The sequence below is a fragment of the Anoplophora glabripennis genome, unplaced genomic scaffold (assembly GCF_000390285.2).
Source record: "Anoplophora glabripennis isolate ALB-LARVAE unplaced genomic scaffold, Agla_2.0 scaffold288, whole genome shotgun sequence".
Lineage (NCBI taxonomy): Eukaryota > Metazoa > Arthropoda > Insecta > Coleoptera > Cerambycidae > Anoplophora > Anoplophora glabripennis.
The window spans coordinates 78,583-94,931 of NW_019416427.1; the positions used below are offsets into that span (position 1 = coordinate 78,583).

General features: G+C 33.1%; 2 protein-coding genes across 3 annotated transcripts in view; both read right to left on the bottom strand.

Moving 5' to 3' along the window:
- LOC108906162 (glyoxylate reductase/hydroxypyruvate reductase) overlaps window positions 1–1,342 on the bottom strand; it is a 33,665-nt gene extending 32,323 nt beyond the window's left edge. Inside the window, exon 1 of one of the 2 annotated variants that reach the window (XM_018709359.1) lies at window positions 1,314–1,342. The gene's annotated coding sequence lies outside the window, so the exon portion shown is untranslated. The remainder of the gene's footprint in view (window positions 1–1,313) is intronic. The other variant, XM_018709360.2, reaches the window with a different exon arrangement.
- A 2,077-nt stretch (window positions 1,343–3,419) lies between these two features.
- On the bottom strand, window positions 3,420–7,443 carry LOC108906169 (26S proteasome regulatory subunit 7). The gene is made up of 6 exons (XM_018709366.1): window positions 7,368–7,443; window positions 7,247–7,284; window positions 6,876–7,189; window positions 6,656–6,824; window positions 6,310–6,600; window positions 3,420–3,920 (listed from the first exon to the last, which is right to left on the bottom strand). Exons 1-6 carry the CDS (start codon window positions 7,441–7,443, stop codon window positions 3,501–3,503), a joined length of 1,308 nt encoding a protein of 435 aa, XP_018564882.1. The 3' UTR covers window positions 3,420–3,500.
- Window positions 7,444–16,349: the final 8,906 nt, after the last annotated feature.

The following is a 16,349-nucleotide window of genomic DNA, read 5'->3' on the forward strand; positions in this document are numbered from 1 at the left end:
AGTAGAGCTGGGTCGCTCGTTCATTTTGGATGTGTCGGCACGTGCGGCACAACTCATTTAAGTGTGCCGTTCAATGCGAGTCGTTCATTTGAACGACACGTGCAAGATGTTGAATGTTGACTATGCTGACAATTGCTCAAGTAAACACTCGTCTCTTGCTCACTCCTGCTCTTTCGAGTTGTGGCTATGACTAATATGCACAACTGGTGGGAGGTGGCACTTATTCAGAAAATGTTTTGACAAGTAACAAAATCGTGTTTATTACAAATGATTCGATTTTATGTTCTTTTTTTAGAACTAGGAAAACCACCTAAAAAAACAACTGTTTCTCTCTATTATTATTTTTTATATAATTTAACAACTCTTATTTATTACATGTCGTAGCATCATCTGTTCCGTGTGAGGATTTTTTCCAAAGCAGGGCAAATTGTGACTGCTAAACGAAGTAGTTTACAAGGTGAAAAAGTCTCCCAAATTATATTTTTAAATTATAATTTGTAATAGGTATCTACATAATTTTAGATGATTTTGTTAATTTAATTATTTTTCCGTTTATTTATGCCTAGGAGAAATAAACTTTATTCTATTTTTAATATCCTGATAATAATTTATTGCAGTTTTAAACAATTACATGTCCTATTAAAATATTCTACAGTATTCTAATAATAAACATTTATTTTTACATTTGCGGCTCACTTATTCCTAAATTATATTTCTGTCGTGATAATCAGTCAACGTTATATGGAGAATTCACACATACACATATGTAGTCCAATCGTGAGTCGTGGTATTTACCTCTGACTCTGGAGCTGGAGTGGAACAATCGAGCTCGGCTCTCGGCTCGTTCAATGTTCAGTGCTCGCTCAGTGCCGGTCACAGATTAGGTGCCGGTATGAACGATGAACGATTAGCTCCTTCGTTGCGACTTGCGAGTTGTTCGTTCACGGCACAAGATTATGTGCCGGCACATTCGTGCGAGTCGTTCATGAGCGACCCAGCTCTAAAATATATGTACGCAACGTGAAAAATAACGGCGCACCTAAAGGTTATGCCACAGGCACGAGCTATATTAGCCATAGCTTTATATTATAATAGCTATATTTTATTCTGTGGTAGTGCCATGCCGCCATGCCCCTAGATAAGCCATGCCTAACAACACTACATAATAAATGCAATATGAAGTATAAAGGCGACGTCGAATATTTTATGTTTTTTATTTTACTCTGATAATTCTTTCAAAATTAGTTTTATAAAATTATAAACTTTAATTTAATTACCCAATTACAACAGTGAAAACATTGGAATACACTCACCGTAAATATATGTAGGTTAGGTATCGTCTGCGTCAATTAACTTTGTCAAAGTTCAAAGTTAAACGTCAAGTGAAACGTGATTGGTGATAATTTTCTATATTTGGATTTGGCTCTAATATAGATATTTTTTGTTCTCAGTTGAATTTATCTAGCAAAACATATTTTGAAATATTTGTGTGGCAGTTAACAATTTTTTTAAATACGGTACAAAAAATCAGTGTAACATGAAAAATGGTTTCCTAAATTAAATGGAATTGGTATCCTTACCTATTTATGAAAATAAAATTGCTGCAACATTGTCAAGAATTTGCAAATAAAACTAAATTTGCAAAGGTTTTACTGAGGGTTTGAAGAAATTTTCAACAATGGCCACCCAACTGTGAAGAAACATTAATTTAGCAAGTTTGTTATAAACTTCTAATCTTGATATAATTTTTCTTTACCTGATTATGTTAAACACTTTGTTGCAAGTTCACATTTGTAATTTTTCAGTTTTGTTTAATTTTACTTTACAACATTCAAATACGCTAGCTTTGTACACTTTGCTACAAAATTGATTCTGGAGTTTAGAAACTTTCTTAAATATTGCTACTTGCTCGTTTGGTAATGTCGCTAGGGTATAAATGTGATTTTGTTGAAGAAAGGGACAGTCATATGGTATCTTTAACTTATTTTAGAAGTATTAAAGTATGACTGATATAAAAATATAGCACTTCCGGCACATCTGGAAAATACCAGAAGTCATCTTTAATAGCAAGTAACTGCAATAATTTTAATGGAATGCCCTACAACTAATTGAGAATTTATATTCTACAAACAATTTCAAATCATTTTTATGTACACTTCTCTATACCCAAAGTTCGAAGTTTTTGAGATATTAAATGTTTAATGTAAAAATGTCATCTGAACAATGCATAAATGGAAAACGATATAATCAGTCAATGTATAGATCAGAGGTGCCTAGGAATCTTAATTTTAATATGGTTGCTATGACAGGCTTTTGTTTTTAGACGCCATATTTTCATAATTACTTAATTTGACATTTTGCTGTTACATTTCACATTTAGTGGTGGTGCTTATTACTTCTTTTTTATTTAAAATGTCGCGAATATCAAATCGACATGTTACTAGTGTATGGAGAAACGAGACAAAATTGCAGAGAAGCAAAAGCTTTATACAGGCGACGATATTGCTGATCGTGCACAGCCACATGACAAATATTTTCCTTAGCTTGAATGTCACTTAAACAGAAAGACTTGAGGAACGAGTTTATTGTTGTTTAAGAAGCGGAGATTAATACTCTGGCGTGTATTGAGGTAGATGCGACTACTTCAGTTAGGCAAATTGCTGCTAATATTGGAATTGGACGGGAGAGTCAGAGATTTAAAAAAAGCACAGTTTTAAGCCATATAAGTACCAGGTATGCCACCATCTTTATGAAGCCGATCACCAACGAAGAGTGGAGTTTTGTAATTGGTTTATGATGCAGCGACGCCCAAATTTAAGTCAGTTTATACTTTTTCTGATGAATCACGAAATAACAAAGTTTAGGGCATTTTCGGTCAAACGGGAAGTGACGGTCAGTTGTTTTTATGATTAAATTTTGCATCAAATTCAATGATACACATGCCCAAAATTTGAAATTGATATCTTTTTTCGTGCCTAAGCTATAGCCTGGGTAGTAATCTCGTGGATACCCGGTATAGAACTTTTCCAAATTAACAGAAATTTTCCCCTTTTCCCCATTTTCACAATTGTATCTGTAAATTCTCCACAAATTGGATATACTGGTGGTAAAGGACCTCTACAAGACAGTCGCAAATTAATGCTGCATATTTAGTATTTTCAAGAGCTTACTTCGTACCAAATTTTAAGGCAATGTTTTCTTAAAAAGGAAATCGTATCAATTTTATTTGAAAAAATCATTGACACCTGGTATCTCAAAAACAACACCGTAGGCCCATGTTCCATAAAAAAAATTGTCTTTTTTGGCACCTTTTTCAACAACACCCTGTACATTTGTAAGCAAACTTCTAAATGATGAACAAAATTAGATGTGTATTGTATGACGTTCTGTATATAATCAAAACTAAATAAAAAAGTATCATGGAATCAGCATCATTTATTAATTAAATGAAAATTAAAACTAACACTTCTCAAAAATAAAAAAATAGCCGAAAAAACATCCTAATTATAAGTCATATATCTGGGAGTAGCCGAAAACTTAGCATATGATTTTATAACCTTATTGACAGCTTCTAAGAAATCTTTTTCGGTGGCAACTTTCCTTCTAGCTCTGATGGCGAACATGCCAGCCTCAGTACAAACGCTTCGAATTTCGGCTCCGGTTGAATTGGGACATAATCTGGCGAGTAATTCAAATCGTATATCTCTTTCAACAGACATCGACCGGGCATGGATTTTAAATATATGAGTACGTCCTTCTAAATCAGGAAGTCCGAATTCAACTTTACGATCAAGACGGCCAGGTCTCATCAAAGCAGGATCTAGCGTATCTGGTCGGTTGGTTGCCATTAGAACTTTGATATTACCTCGAGGATCAAAACCATCAAGTTGATTGATAAGTTCTAACATAGTACGTTGTACCTAAAAGAAAAATGTAAATACGTGACATTCTGGATGAGATCTACCTTAATATATGGAGTTCTTGTTTCTACCCTAATTACATGGTTTATTACTTTCAGAAAACTTTTAATAAACTCATAGATGCACTGAATTGTACTTACATATCTATTCCAATTTATTAATACAAAAGTTTGTCTCTTATTTAACGTACAAGTACAATTTTGAAACTGCAGATATTTGGAAGACTATACAGAGTGTTTTTAATGATATGCGAATATTAAAGGGTGTGATTCTACATGGAAAATTAATGATAGTTTGCTTTATAAACCGTGGTCCAAGAATGTTCCATTATGAAAATACGAGGTGTTGAAATTTTAGAAAAAAGGAGGAAATTAATTAATATTTTCGAAACCGCTGGAGATATTTCAGTGATATTTAGTAGGCGCAAGTTTTTGAATACAAACATAATTTTTAGCTCTAACAGTGGCATGCATACGAGCACCGACTTTGATATTTTCAAAGAAAAAAATTCTTCAATCATTACATTAGTTAATTATGGACAATTCAACGTATTTTATTTTTTTACTCAAAAACCGCGCATCGCAGGACAAAAATTCAAGAGAGCTCTTTCTTATCTTTCGAATTGAACGGGATTTAAAAAATAATTTTGTTTGGGAAAAACCATTGTACCATTTTTTTCTTTAAAAATATTAAAGTCAGTGCTTGTACGCACGCCACTGTTAGACCTAAAAATTATATTTGTATTAAAAAACATGTGCCTTTATTAATTATCACTACATACTAAATATCACTGAAATATCTCTCAGTTTCGAAAATATTAATTTTCTTTTTTTAATCCTAAAATTTTAACACCCCGTATTTTCGCAACGGAACATTTTTGAACCATATATTATAAGGCAAACTATCATTAATTTTCCATGTAGAAATACACCCTTAAATATTCGCATATCATTAGGGAACACCCTGTATAAAGTCGATAAATTACCATGCAAAACTTCTTAGATCAAAGTATGCAACAAAAGCTGATTTTTGTACAAAAAAAAATATGTACTGTTTTAGTTGCAGTACAGTAACACATTATTAATGTATTGGTAAATATATACAATAATTACTCTTAATTTGTTTAACAATACAGAAATTTGAAAATTTTAGGTTGTAATTTGACATCAATGATCTTTTTTGATAATTCTGCTTAATTCTTTTACCTTTTGCAAGTATTATTTATCATTATCTTTACTTTTATTATATTAAAAAGGTGCTACTCGATATTAGTAACTAGGTATCTAATTTTTTTTATCACGGTACAAAGGACATTTTCTGTTGCAAACTTTAATTAAAAATGGTTCAGCATTAAGAGATATTGAGATATATTTTATATAGGACCTCCAACATATTAAAGTAAAAATGCTCTATGATACATGGAACTGAAACTCGGGTATTGGCAAATAAAATTACATACAATTAATCAGTCAGTGGCGGTTGATGAAAATAGTAGTGATCATATTTTGATAATAAAACATAAAATATTGCAACATCCTGTAATTCCTATAAGTGGATGGGCAAGTTTTAAATTAATCAATGAAAAACGTACTTCCAACAAAACATTAATAAAATTATATTAAATTAACTCTGTATCATTCGGTGACTCCATAGAACCATTTTATTACAAGATTCACTTTTTCATTCAATTGCTGATCAAATCCATTCGGCTGTGAGACTGATTGAAGTGATAAAAAGTAAATCAGTCAAAGTTATGATAGGGTTGTTGTCAATCACTTGTCAACATCATGTTTGAAATAAATATTTTGTGGAAGAGCTGCTCTAAAATATCGGCGATGATTTTAGACTAACAGGAAAATATTGAAAGGTAAATTTGTTAATGAAATTATTGTCTAAATTTATTTATTTGTGATATGCCTGCCTAGTTTTCATATTTTATAATTTGTTAAAATAGTGAGTTTAGTCAAAAATCGAAAAGTAATCAGTGTTTTTTAAAAGCCTTTCTATTTATTCATTAATTCATTAATCGTTTTCTTAATGAATTTAAAAACTTGCCCAATTATATTAAATCTATAAATTTTTTATGGAACTCAAATTATTTTTGTTAGAATTGTAATAAACATATATAAAAAAAAATTAAATAAATGTCTGTGTCCAATGTCATAGAGTATTATTTATAAGTTTCCTATTAAATATATGAAAATATATTTCAATAATTCAGATCTATGTTTTAACTACTAGTAAATCGTATTTTAGTTCTCAATTAAAGCTGTCAAGACGTTTGTCAAATTTAATAAAGCCTCTGAAATGTTTGACAAATAACATTTAAAATACATTATATTATGTTTTCCTAGTTAAGTGACTAGTTACTATTTTCAATTTGTCTTACCTCATTATCTCCTCCGGCGCCATCATCGAACCTAGCTCCACCAATAGCATCAATTTCATCGAAAAATATTAAACAAGCCTTCTTAGATCTAGCCATTTCGAAGAGTTCTCTTACCATTCGAGCTCCCTCACCAACATATTTTTGTACCAGTTCGGAACCAATTACCCTAATGAAACAAGCATCAGTACGATTTGCTACAGCCCTCGCACACAGCGTTTTTCCAGTACCAGGAGGACCAAAAAGAAGCACTCCTTTTGGGGGTTCTATGCCTAGTTTGACGAATTTTTCAGGCTAAAATTGTTAACGTAAATGTATAAGTTTATTTAGCAAACAATTTTAAACTTACATGCAACAATGGAGTCTCGACAACTTCCCTCAACTTTTCAATTTGTTCTTTACAGCCACCGACATCGCTATAAGTAACATCCGGTTTTTCTTCGACTTGCATCATGGTTACTGTGGGGTCAATTTTTGGAGGAAGGGGGATGTGAATCTGGTACTTGTTACGATCAACGCTAAAATTATAGATTTATGTATCAGGATACACTAAGCTTTGTTTTACATACCCAACCCTCATACCCTCTTCAATGTCTGTGGGTGCTACAGAATCAGCCAGGTCTACAACAAACTTAGCAAATTGTTTCACATTGATAATGTATTTTGGATCATCGGTATCGGCATTAATAATTTTTGTACAACGAGCAACTTGCAGCGGTTGTTCATTTTGCAATGTTTGCTTGTCGGCTGCCAAATCCCATAAAGCAGGTGGGGCCAACCCAGTATCAGATTCCTTGATACCAGTAAGTTCATTAACTCTCTTTATTATAGTTTGTATATCATCGTCACATGTCTTTATGCTTTTTGTATATTGTCCTTGTCCCTATAGAATATAACCTCAAATAAGAAAATGTTTAATTTTTCTGTAAAGACTACTTACATATGTCTTCAGAAGAGCTATATCACCTTCATCTAGAGCTAAAATTTAACAAAATAGATGTTGTCAGAACATATCTACTAAATTGCTTGATTTTTAAATCAACACACTTTGAGGTACTCACATTTGATTTCTTTCTCTGGTTCCTCTTTATTACCGTCTTTAACTTTCCTCATATCATCTCCTAAATGGTCCGGCATGTTGAAATGTTTTATGTACTTCCACACAAAAGAATGTTAACAAGAAAACTGTTATAATTTTATTTTAGATGACGATTACAAGCAAATTTTAGGCGTTTGACATTTCATCAAACCTAAAACTCCCACTCAACTCAAAAACTCCAATCGAAACGTTCTAAACCACAAAACATATAAAAGACACACTGGAAAGAGAAATTAAAAGTCATTCGAATTTACAGATATCTTTTACGTTATGACGTTACTGAAATATTGTAGCATGGTCTCCCTGTATTGTAGGTTGACTGAAATATCAAATATTAATCAACGCATTGTATGTTGAAAACGAAAACAATATTTCAATCAATATATTGTACTATGATTTTGTTGAAATATTTATTTCAATCAACGAGGAATTACTTTTATAGGTTCCTTTTAAGCATAGCTGACATTGTGTAAGTGCTACTCATAGATGGCGCAGGAGCTAAACGTTAGAGAAGGGATCGTCAGACATTATGAAAAGACTTATTTAAAAGTGTTAAAATAAATATATAACTATATAAATAAATAAAAATGAAATAACGCACTTTAGTTTTACATAAAATAAATAATATTATGCAGGTACACCAGATACAACGGTATGGTGATATGGCATATTTAAAGTTTTCAACTTTTTAGTAGGTATCCCTAAGATACTGTCGGATGTCACCAAAATGTATAATTTCAGAGAAACGGGCTTAAATTTTCTATTTTAGTTACGGACAATCCAGTATTTTAGTGCATTTTATACAGGGTGTTTCCAAACAAGTACCTATTTCGATTATTTTTTGATGATAGGCAGAATGCATTTATACCTAATAATAATATAACAACATTTTCAATAGGTAATCAAAATCATTGAAACTGCAAAGCTCTGCTTAAAACTAATAATCATCACTCATCAGAATTGTTAAAACTTATTGAGAACCTGCTCTAGAGCCGTCAACGACTTGTCACGTAAAAACAATTGAATAGTTGTGGCCATAAATAGCATAATGTTATTGTAAACAAAAAAATTGGCTAGTTAATAAGTTTTAGGTAGGTAATCATCAGTTTTCATGGCGAAAAGGTTGTCTTTCATTTGGAAAACTGTTAGTGAACAAATGTTTAACAATAAGGATATTAAAATGATCGATCAATACAGTAACAACGAATTAATGGACATGATGATGATTGATGATGATGGTAAACGTATGCAAATGCTGATTAAAATTGCGAGTTAGCTGCACATCTTTATTTGCCTTCAGCGATCCCCAAATAGGCGAATACCAACACTTATAAACAGAAGCAGAGCTATCGGTGAAATTAGCGGTTCCTAAAATTCCATTGCATCAATGTGGTAAGTCAGTAGGTGTTAAACAGAAAAAATATTCTATTTGCAAAACATTTTTATACTAATTGAGTCTCCTCTCTAAGTGTGTAAACACTTAGTATAGTCTAATTAATAATAATTAATAATCTTTAGCTGAATTAGTTTCTACATTATTTAATTTTATACAATTTTGTTATATTTGAATGGTGCAGGTATCATTGGTATAAATCGTAAAAAATATTTGTTAGCGTCTCAATAGACATTGAAGTATTTTCACATTTAGGAGTTTATATCTCAGTACCTACATGTTGATTTTCGAATGAGATAAGTTTGGTATAAATCGTAAAATTTAATCTATATACGGTGGGTTCTTAAAAGAATTTTAAACCGGATTTAAGTAAACCGAATTATTTAAAAAATGGGATAAATGGTAGAATTGATAGATATTTATGTCATTGGTCCTCATATTTTGCCTGATCGGCTTAATGGGGAAAATCTTCTGGGGAACCCTAAAAGAAATGGTTTATTCGACATCCGTCAATAATAGAGACGATCTGTGGCAAAGAATTCAACACAGTACAAATGTATGTGTACAAATGTACAAATTAGAAATAATCCACAAATCTTACAACGGGTATAGTTTAATTGTATGCATAGATTTAATCTCTGTATGTATGTAGTTAGTGGACATTTTAAACCTCTTTTAAGACAGGTTAATAATAGTTAGTTATTTTTCAGATTTTTAGATCATTTAGATTATTAGGTAGTTACATTGTTTAGATTGTGTTAGATTGTGTTAGATTGATTAGATTGTTTTAAAAAATTATGTTTTTTACTCTGTCAATTCTATTTGCAGTAAAATTGTTAAATAAACGAAATTTTAAATTGTAATTGCACCGTTTCCGTGTTTCCTTTAAAGGTATATTTCTTGCTAATAAACGATTGCTCCTAATTCGTTTATCAGTGGAGTTGAAAATAACTTTTAAACTAATTTTTTATGCATTTACTTTAAATGCATGTATTTTTGTTGAAAACAGTTGGATTTAGATATAGCACCTATACCTTTTTTAAGAAGAAAAGTTGGAGGAAAAGATTTTTCTGGCTCAAAGTGAAATACACCGTGGCATAAAAAAAGTTTTGGCAGTTTAAATGAGTTTTAATGATCGCTTGTGGCACCCTCTCTAGAAGATACAACGAAATCGTTGATAAATTCGAATTTCTCATCCCAAAAAAACCCGAAATTTCACGAAATTGGCTTGAAGTAATCGAAAGATATTAAAGAAAATGTTTTTTTTTTCAAATTTGACACCCTGTAGCTTCGTTATTATCAATTTTTAGACTAAGGCAAGTTTAGTTAAATCGACTTATTTTGGGCCGTACTATATCTGGTGGAGCGTTGTACAGACCCCTTAAGACACCTCGCATAAGTTTTTTGAACTTTAACACCTAGCACCTCCGAAACGAAGCGCTTTTGTCAAAACGTATTTCCCATTAGTAACTGAACACCCGGTACATCTACTTAAATTACAGTTTACACGCGTAGTTTACGTAATATTTTGTTTATGTCTAATCTATTATTACTACGCGTTTACATAATTGAAATAAAAAATGAAATTATACGTTGTCCGCAAAATAATTTCGGTTTCGGTACGTGTATTACCTACGTTAATAATTTAGGAATTTGGCAATGCATTTTGTTGGATTATGCATACCTGCCGAATGTTTTCGGGATATTTTTGCAACGTCAGGTGCACTTTTAATTGAGTAGAATATCTGATTAGTTACCCGTTTGATTTATACCCTCTAAACTTTTAAATTATTATACATATTAAATTTTGTCACGAGTTAATTAGGTTTGGAAGCGTTGGCTAATTACTAGTGAATTATTTTCCAAGGATATTAATGAGTTTTAATAAATTATAATGCAATTAAGTATATTTATTTCATTGCACTGCCCACGTTACGGAAAGTAGTTCCTGCATGCATGTTACTCAAAAACTGAAAACTTGTATTTATTTACTTCATTAAAAAAAGGTTTTATTCACTTTGCAACTATGTGAAATAAATCAATTTCTTTCAGATTTGTTTTATGAAACAGGAATTAAAAGTAATAAGTTTGTAATACGAGGATAAATGGAGGTTGTAAATGCTATTTTCTCTCCTAAGAAGAAATTTATTTACTTTCTTATTGTTAGTAAAGTTTTCATTTTCCTCCCTTGGTAGGAAAGTAAGTACTACACATTTTGTTTTAACTATTTTTTATTTAATTGTAAAAATAATAAATGCAAATTGTACTCACATGAAACAGTTAAATTATAAAATTTGTGGCAGTTATTATAATTTATGGTACAATATTTGTTAAATCACTACAGGAGGATCTTGTTGATGAGCTTCTTTTTGAGGACAACTTTATACTATCCTGATGATTATAGGATGTTGAATTTTGGATAGTCAGCTGCTGAAATTCTGCTTCTTCATTTAAGAGTCGATAATTTGCATTGTTTCTACAAAAAAAAATCATTACAATCTAAATAACTTTGATGTAAATAAAATATATTATTGAGAAACTAATTATGTATCGTTAGTCAAATTAAAATTCATGCAGGAACTCAACTCAATAAGAAAGCCCGAAAATCTATAAATTTTTGAAAAGTATAATTTTTTAATTTTGAAGCAACATTTTTAACTATATCAATGTGTATATATAACAATATTCGATTTCCGAAAATGTATTCTGGACAATGTTCGCAGGAAAGCCTCTTCCAGCCCGAAAACACTTGTCCAAACCTGCCAAATGCTATTGGATACGGGAAGTGTCCTTCCTAGATTTCAAGAATAGAGGCGGCAACAAGAAGTCGGTTGTGACCCACTAAACATGAAACCTAAATGAAACGTTGCAAATGAGCTGTTTTACTGAACATTTGACACATTAACTAAATAGAAACGTTTCTGTTTCATTACAGAAATGTAGCACTTGAAAACTTATTTAGTGAAACATATAGGCTTTTTTCGCGAGTGAATATTGGTGAATACGTCTGACTTGTAGTTACTGTTTCTATCTCTTTTAATCGTATTTCTAACCTTGTCTAACCTGAACAGATGGCGAAAATGTATATATTCACTATTCAGTGATATGTAGTATGTACTTTGACGACTTTGACATATGGGTTTTAACTTCTAACCAGTAACCATAATTTGTCATCATTTATTGCTTCCAGTAATCTAGTGTTGTGGGAATTGGTGTTATATCTCACTATATAATATATGTATTTGCTTCAAATAAAACTGAAGGAATATATCAATGCTTTCTTTGGAATATTTTTAAGTGGCAAATTTAAAAAGCGTGAAAAGTATGTAGATTCTGACGTTGCAAGATATGCGAATATTCNTGCGGCTATGCAGCCCGGGATGCGCTTTGCTAAGATGGCCCTTAGGTTAGCGCGGGAGGGGAGGGGTAAGGAGGGTATGGGGAGTGTGTAGTGTGTAGTGTGTAGTGCGTAGTGCGTAGTGTGCGTGTGTGTGTGTGTGTGTGCGCGCGTGCGTGCGTGCGTGCGTTCGTACGTGCGTGCGTGCGTGCGTGCGTGTGTGTGTGTGTGTTTGTGTGTGTGTGTGTCGTTGTCTTCGTTTCTTGATCCTGGCTGTCTCTGAAACAGAAAAGGTTAGCGGGCAGGGGGGGGGGTCGTTGGGGTGGTCACCCAGGGTCAAAAAGTTGGTGTCTAGGTCTTTTGTGTTTGTCGGTCACGTCGGGTACGTAGTCAACGGCTTGCCTGAGGAGGGGATTGTCATGTCTAGCGGCTACGTCAAACCGTTTCTCCGCGTTTTGTCTTATTGTCTGTATAGCGTTTGTGTATTGTAAGTCTCGTAGTATGTCAGTATTTTTTACGTACCAGGGCGCGTCGGTGGCCGTGCGGAGGGCTATGTTTTCCACAGCCTGTAATGACTTTAAGTGGCTTTTTGCCGCGTGACCCCACGCCGTGGAGGCGTAGGTTAGCTGCGGTTGAAGTACCACCTTGATAAGCGTTCGCTTATTCCTTAAACTGAGGGTGTTTCCACCTTTGAGTAAGGGATAGAGCCTAGCCCTGGTGGTCTTCGCTCGCGCTACCGTCTCCACGATGTGCGGTTTCCACGTGAGACGCTGGTCCATCGTCACGCCCAGGTATCGTGTTTGTCGATTCCAGGAGATGGGTTCCTGGGATAGTGTCAGTCTGTCGAGGTTTTGTGGGATTTTTCGTTTGGTAAAAAGGATAGCCGAACTTTTGTTGGGATTAATTTTGACTTTCCACCTGTTGCACCAGGTTTCAAGTTGGTCTAAGGAGTTTTGGAGGAGGAAGGCTGAATATCTGGGATCTACGGATTGGGATGTGATTGTCAGGTCGTCGGCGTATGGAAACATAGACGAAACGTTCCAATTGAAGAGAGTTTCAAACATTACTCGAAACATTCCTTTTCGATCTCGGAAACATAACAGACGAACAACCCTTTGCTTTTTTTGCTTGTCTTATGAAAGATTCGGCATTAGTTAAATTTTGCTCTCAATCCCCAATCCCTCTCAAGCGTTAGTTCATTTGCCTTTGTTATACAAACAGACATAAACAGAAAAAAAAATTGCGGTAGCATATTTATAACACAAGTCTAGAAAAAATGTATGTTCGTGACTTGCGTAGATTGCGCGTAACAGCCCGAGTTTATTTGTTTCCCGTGTGTCGTTTTCAATCGTATTATATTAGGTTAGGTTTGCGGTTAGCCAGTTTCCCTCAAAGTTTGCCTGGCTTCGTTGCACTCCATCTGTACTTTGACGCTATTTGATGTGATAATTTGTAGTGTGTGCAGTTGTGGTTATTGTAAGGTGCATATAAAAATAATGAATATTGATGCAAAATGTTTAAAACGATATGTGTAAAGAGATTTCAAATTTTGCGTCACATCTACCTAAACATAGTTATAGAGATGTTTTAAAATCTTATGAGCTTTGACCTTCATATGCGCAGAAACATAATTCCGACCGTCGCCTAAATTATTCTACATCCTAAAAACATTACACCTATTATTCACAGTCTCACTCGAGCTCTAGCATAAACAAGCCTTTGATCTGATGACAAATATCATAATAAAATGCCCTATTCTTTATTATTTTAATTTAAACAATAAAAATATATATAACGAACGTTGGCCAGTTGACTTTATTGATGCCCGAGCGCCATAGTTCATGTCTACTTGTAATGATGCACATGGTCTAGTTCTGAGTCAATGTTTTCACAACGTGCTTATTAGAAGAATTATGGGGATACGCCACGCCTTTCGCGCATTTCGCGGCTCATGAGTCATGAGATATTAAAAGACCTTTACCACTCTACCCACTACCTAATACCTATTATAGACAAGAGGACAAAGGACAAGAACTAAGAAAATGGAACATGGAACTATACGTTTCAATATAATTTGAAGAGCAACTACCTATATAGTCAGTGAGAACTATTTGAAATATGAATGAATCAAATGAAATAGACGTAATTTATTTTATATATTGTACAAACATTTATATTTGTTTATGTGTATAGGCATGCTTAAATAAAAGAGTTTAGGTATACCTACAGTTATTTATTTTGTCATCATTTTGTATCCTTATTTCTGCTGTATAATTTATTATTATTAAAAGGATAGATATAATATTGACCATGCGTAGAAGAAATTGTAACTTTATATTATTTTTCAGTAATGTTATTTGTTTTTCTTGTACCTACCATTACAAGATTCATAATCATAACTAACTTTTTCTAATTATCAGTTCGTCATTGTTACCATATTCACGATGGTCTCAACATTAGAAAATTTCCATTCCAGAAGCGTATTTGAACAATATAAAATGATGTGTAGCTTTCTTAAAATGCTTCTGATATTGTTTTGTGACAATTTTATTTGTACGATGAATGGCAAAATTCGTAATCCATATTAGAAACTTTTGTCAGTGGCTTCTCAAAAAGAAAGAAATTCTTGGTAAAAGTTGCCGCATCCCCAAACTAGCATATTTATTATTTTTTTAATATACAATGTAACAACTTTTTTTAGTTAAATTTTTTGAGAAATCAGAAAAAGTTGTCTGGAGTTCGAATTAAGTTATTCACAATACATATAAAAATATCACAAAAGAGTATTAGAAATATTTTAAAAATTACACTATTTATACTATTTCAAAAACGCTTTTGAAATGAAAATTATCTAAAGTTGAGAGCATTATGAGAACAATATGGTAATAAAATTATTATGTTACTCAAACATTTCTGAAAATATACTGAAACGTAAAACAAAAATATCGAGTGCATAAATGGAACATAAAAAGAATGTTACTGAAACCACTTTTTTATGAATTAAGGATTTTTTATGAAACGTTTCGAGAAAATGGAAACGTTTCTGAAACATGAAAAATGTTTATTGGGGAAGTGGAGGAATACATTTTTTTATCTTGTGCAAACATATTCTACCAGAAGTATCCATAGTATTGCCACAGATTATTACTTACTCTGTGGTATTGCGCTACATATTGAAGTTTCTAATTACTCTGTGCGTAGAGAAGAACTCTTAAGAAAATACTTACAATGAGTAGGAATATATAGGAATATATCTCTTATCCAATTTGTTTCCGTCTAAACCAAGTTCATGTCAGTGGTTTATTTTCCAAAGCTAAAAAAACCCAAAGTTTGTTTTTAGTATTATATTAACAGATAAAGCCTGTTTTACACGAAACTGAATTTGAAACTATAATTACCTACCTACCCTAACCTAATTATAAATTTTAGAATTGAATGAATTGATCGATGAAAATCCCCATACGGGTATGGCAACATGAATTTTTAATGTGCGCTAGAACGTAGGTTATATTTGCTTTAAGAACGTTAAGACACGAAATTGTTTCCAATACTTAATCAGTAATTTTTTTTACTATTTTTAGCTATGAATATTGAAATAAAACTAACGACGGATTCGAAAATCTTGCACATCCATTTGCTTCTGCAGCTCAGTCCAACCTCCTGTCATAATAGGTCTTGTCGTAATACAAGTTTTTCGAGCGTTTTCGAAATTCACCAATCTTTCCAACCTGGCTGGAAATGATCAGAAAATACGTCTCTGCGACAGCCAAGCACGAGATAAGGCATGCTAGACCTAAATAGGAAATCCCTAGGCTCTACCATGGACACGGACACGCGAAAAAACTGAAAGTTGGAATTTTACGCATGTTTCCCTTTCCCGACGACCTACGACGTTCTGGATAGGCTCGTAAGGATCGTCGTGACCCAATTACTAGAAACCCGGTCGAAACAAGACACGTTTCTAAAGGATCGGCAGCCAGAGCCGATAAATCGAAGATTTACGCATCTTTCCATATTCTGAGCCGCTACAGCTGTTCAATCGTTCCCGGCGACCTACGACGTTCTGGATAGGCTCGTTAGGACCGCCGCGACCCAATTCGACAGAAACTGAGTCGAAACTGAAGATAATTCCAGAGGATCGGACGTTAGAGCCGATAAAGTGGATTTTCGCTAATCTTCCCGAATTTCGAGGCGCCACCACTCACTAATGGTTC

What these genes read in the sequence shown, in the direction of transcription:
- LOC108906169 (XM_018709366.1), bottom strand. Translation starts at nt 7,443, where the DNA reads ATGCCGGACCATTTAGGAGATGATATGAGGAAAGTTAAAGACGGTAAT. An exon ending in TAGCTCTTCTGAAGACATAT is followed by an intron (nt 7,190 to 7,246) that starts GTAAGTAGTCTT and finishes TATATTCTATAG; the next exon opens with GGACAAGGACAATATACAAA. An exon ending in GAAGAGGGTATGAGGGTTGG is followed by an intron (nt 6,825 to 6,875) that starts GTATGTAAAACA and finishes CTATAATTTTAG; the next exon opens with CGTTGATCGTAACAAGTACC.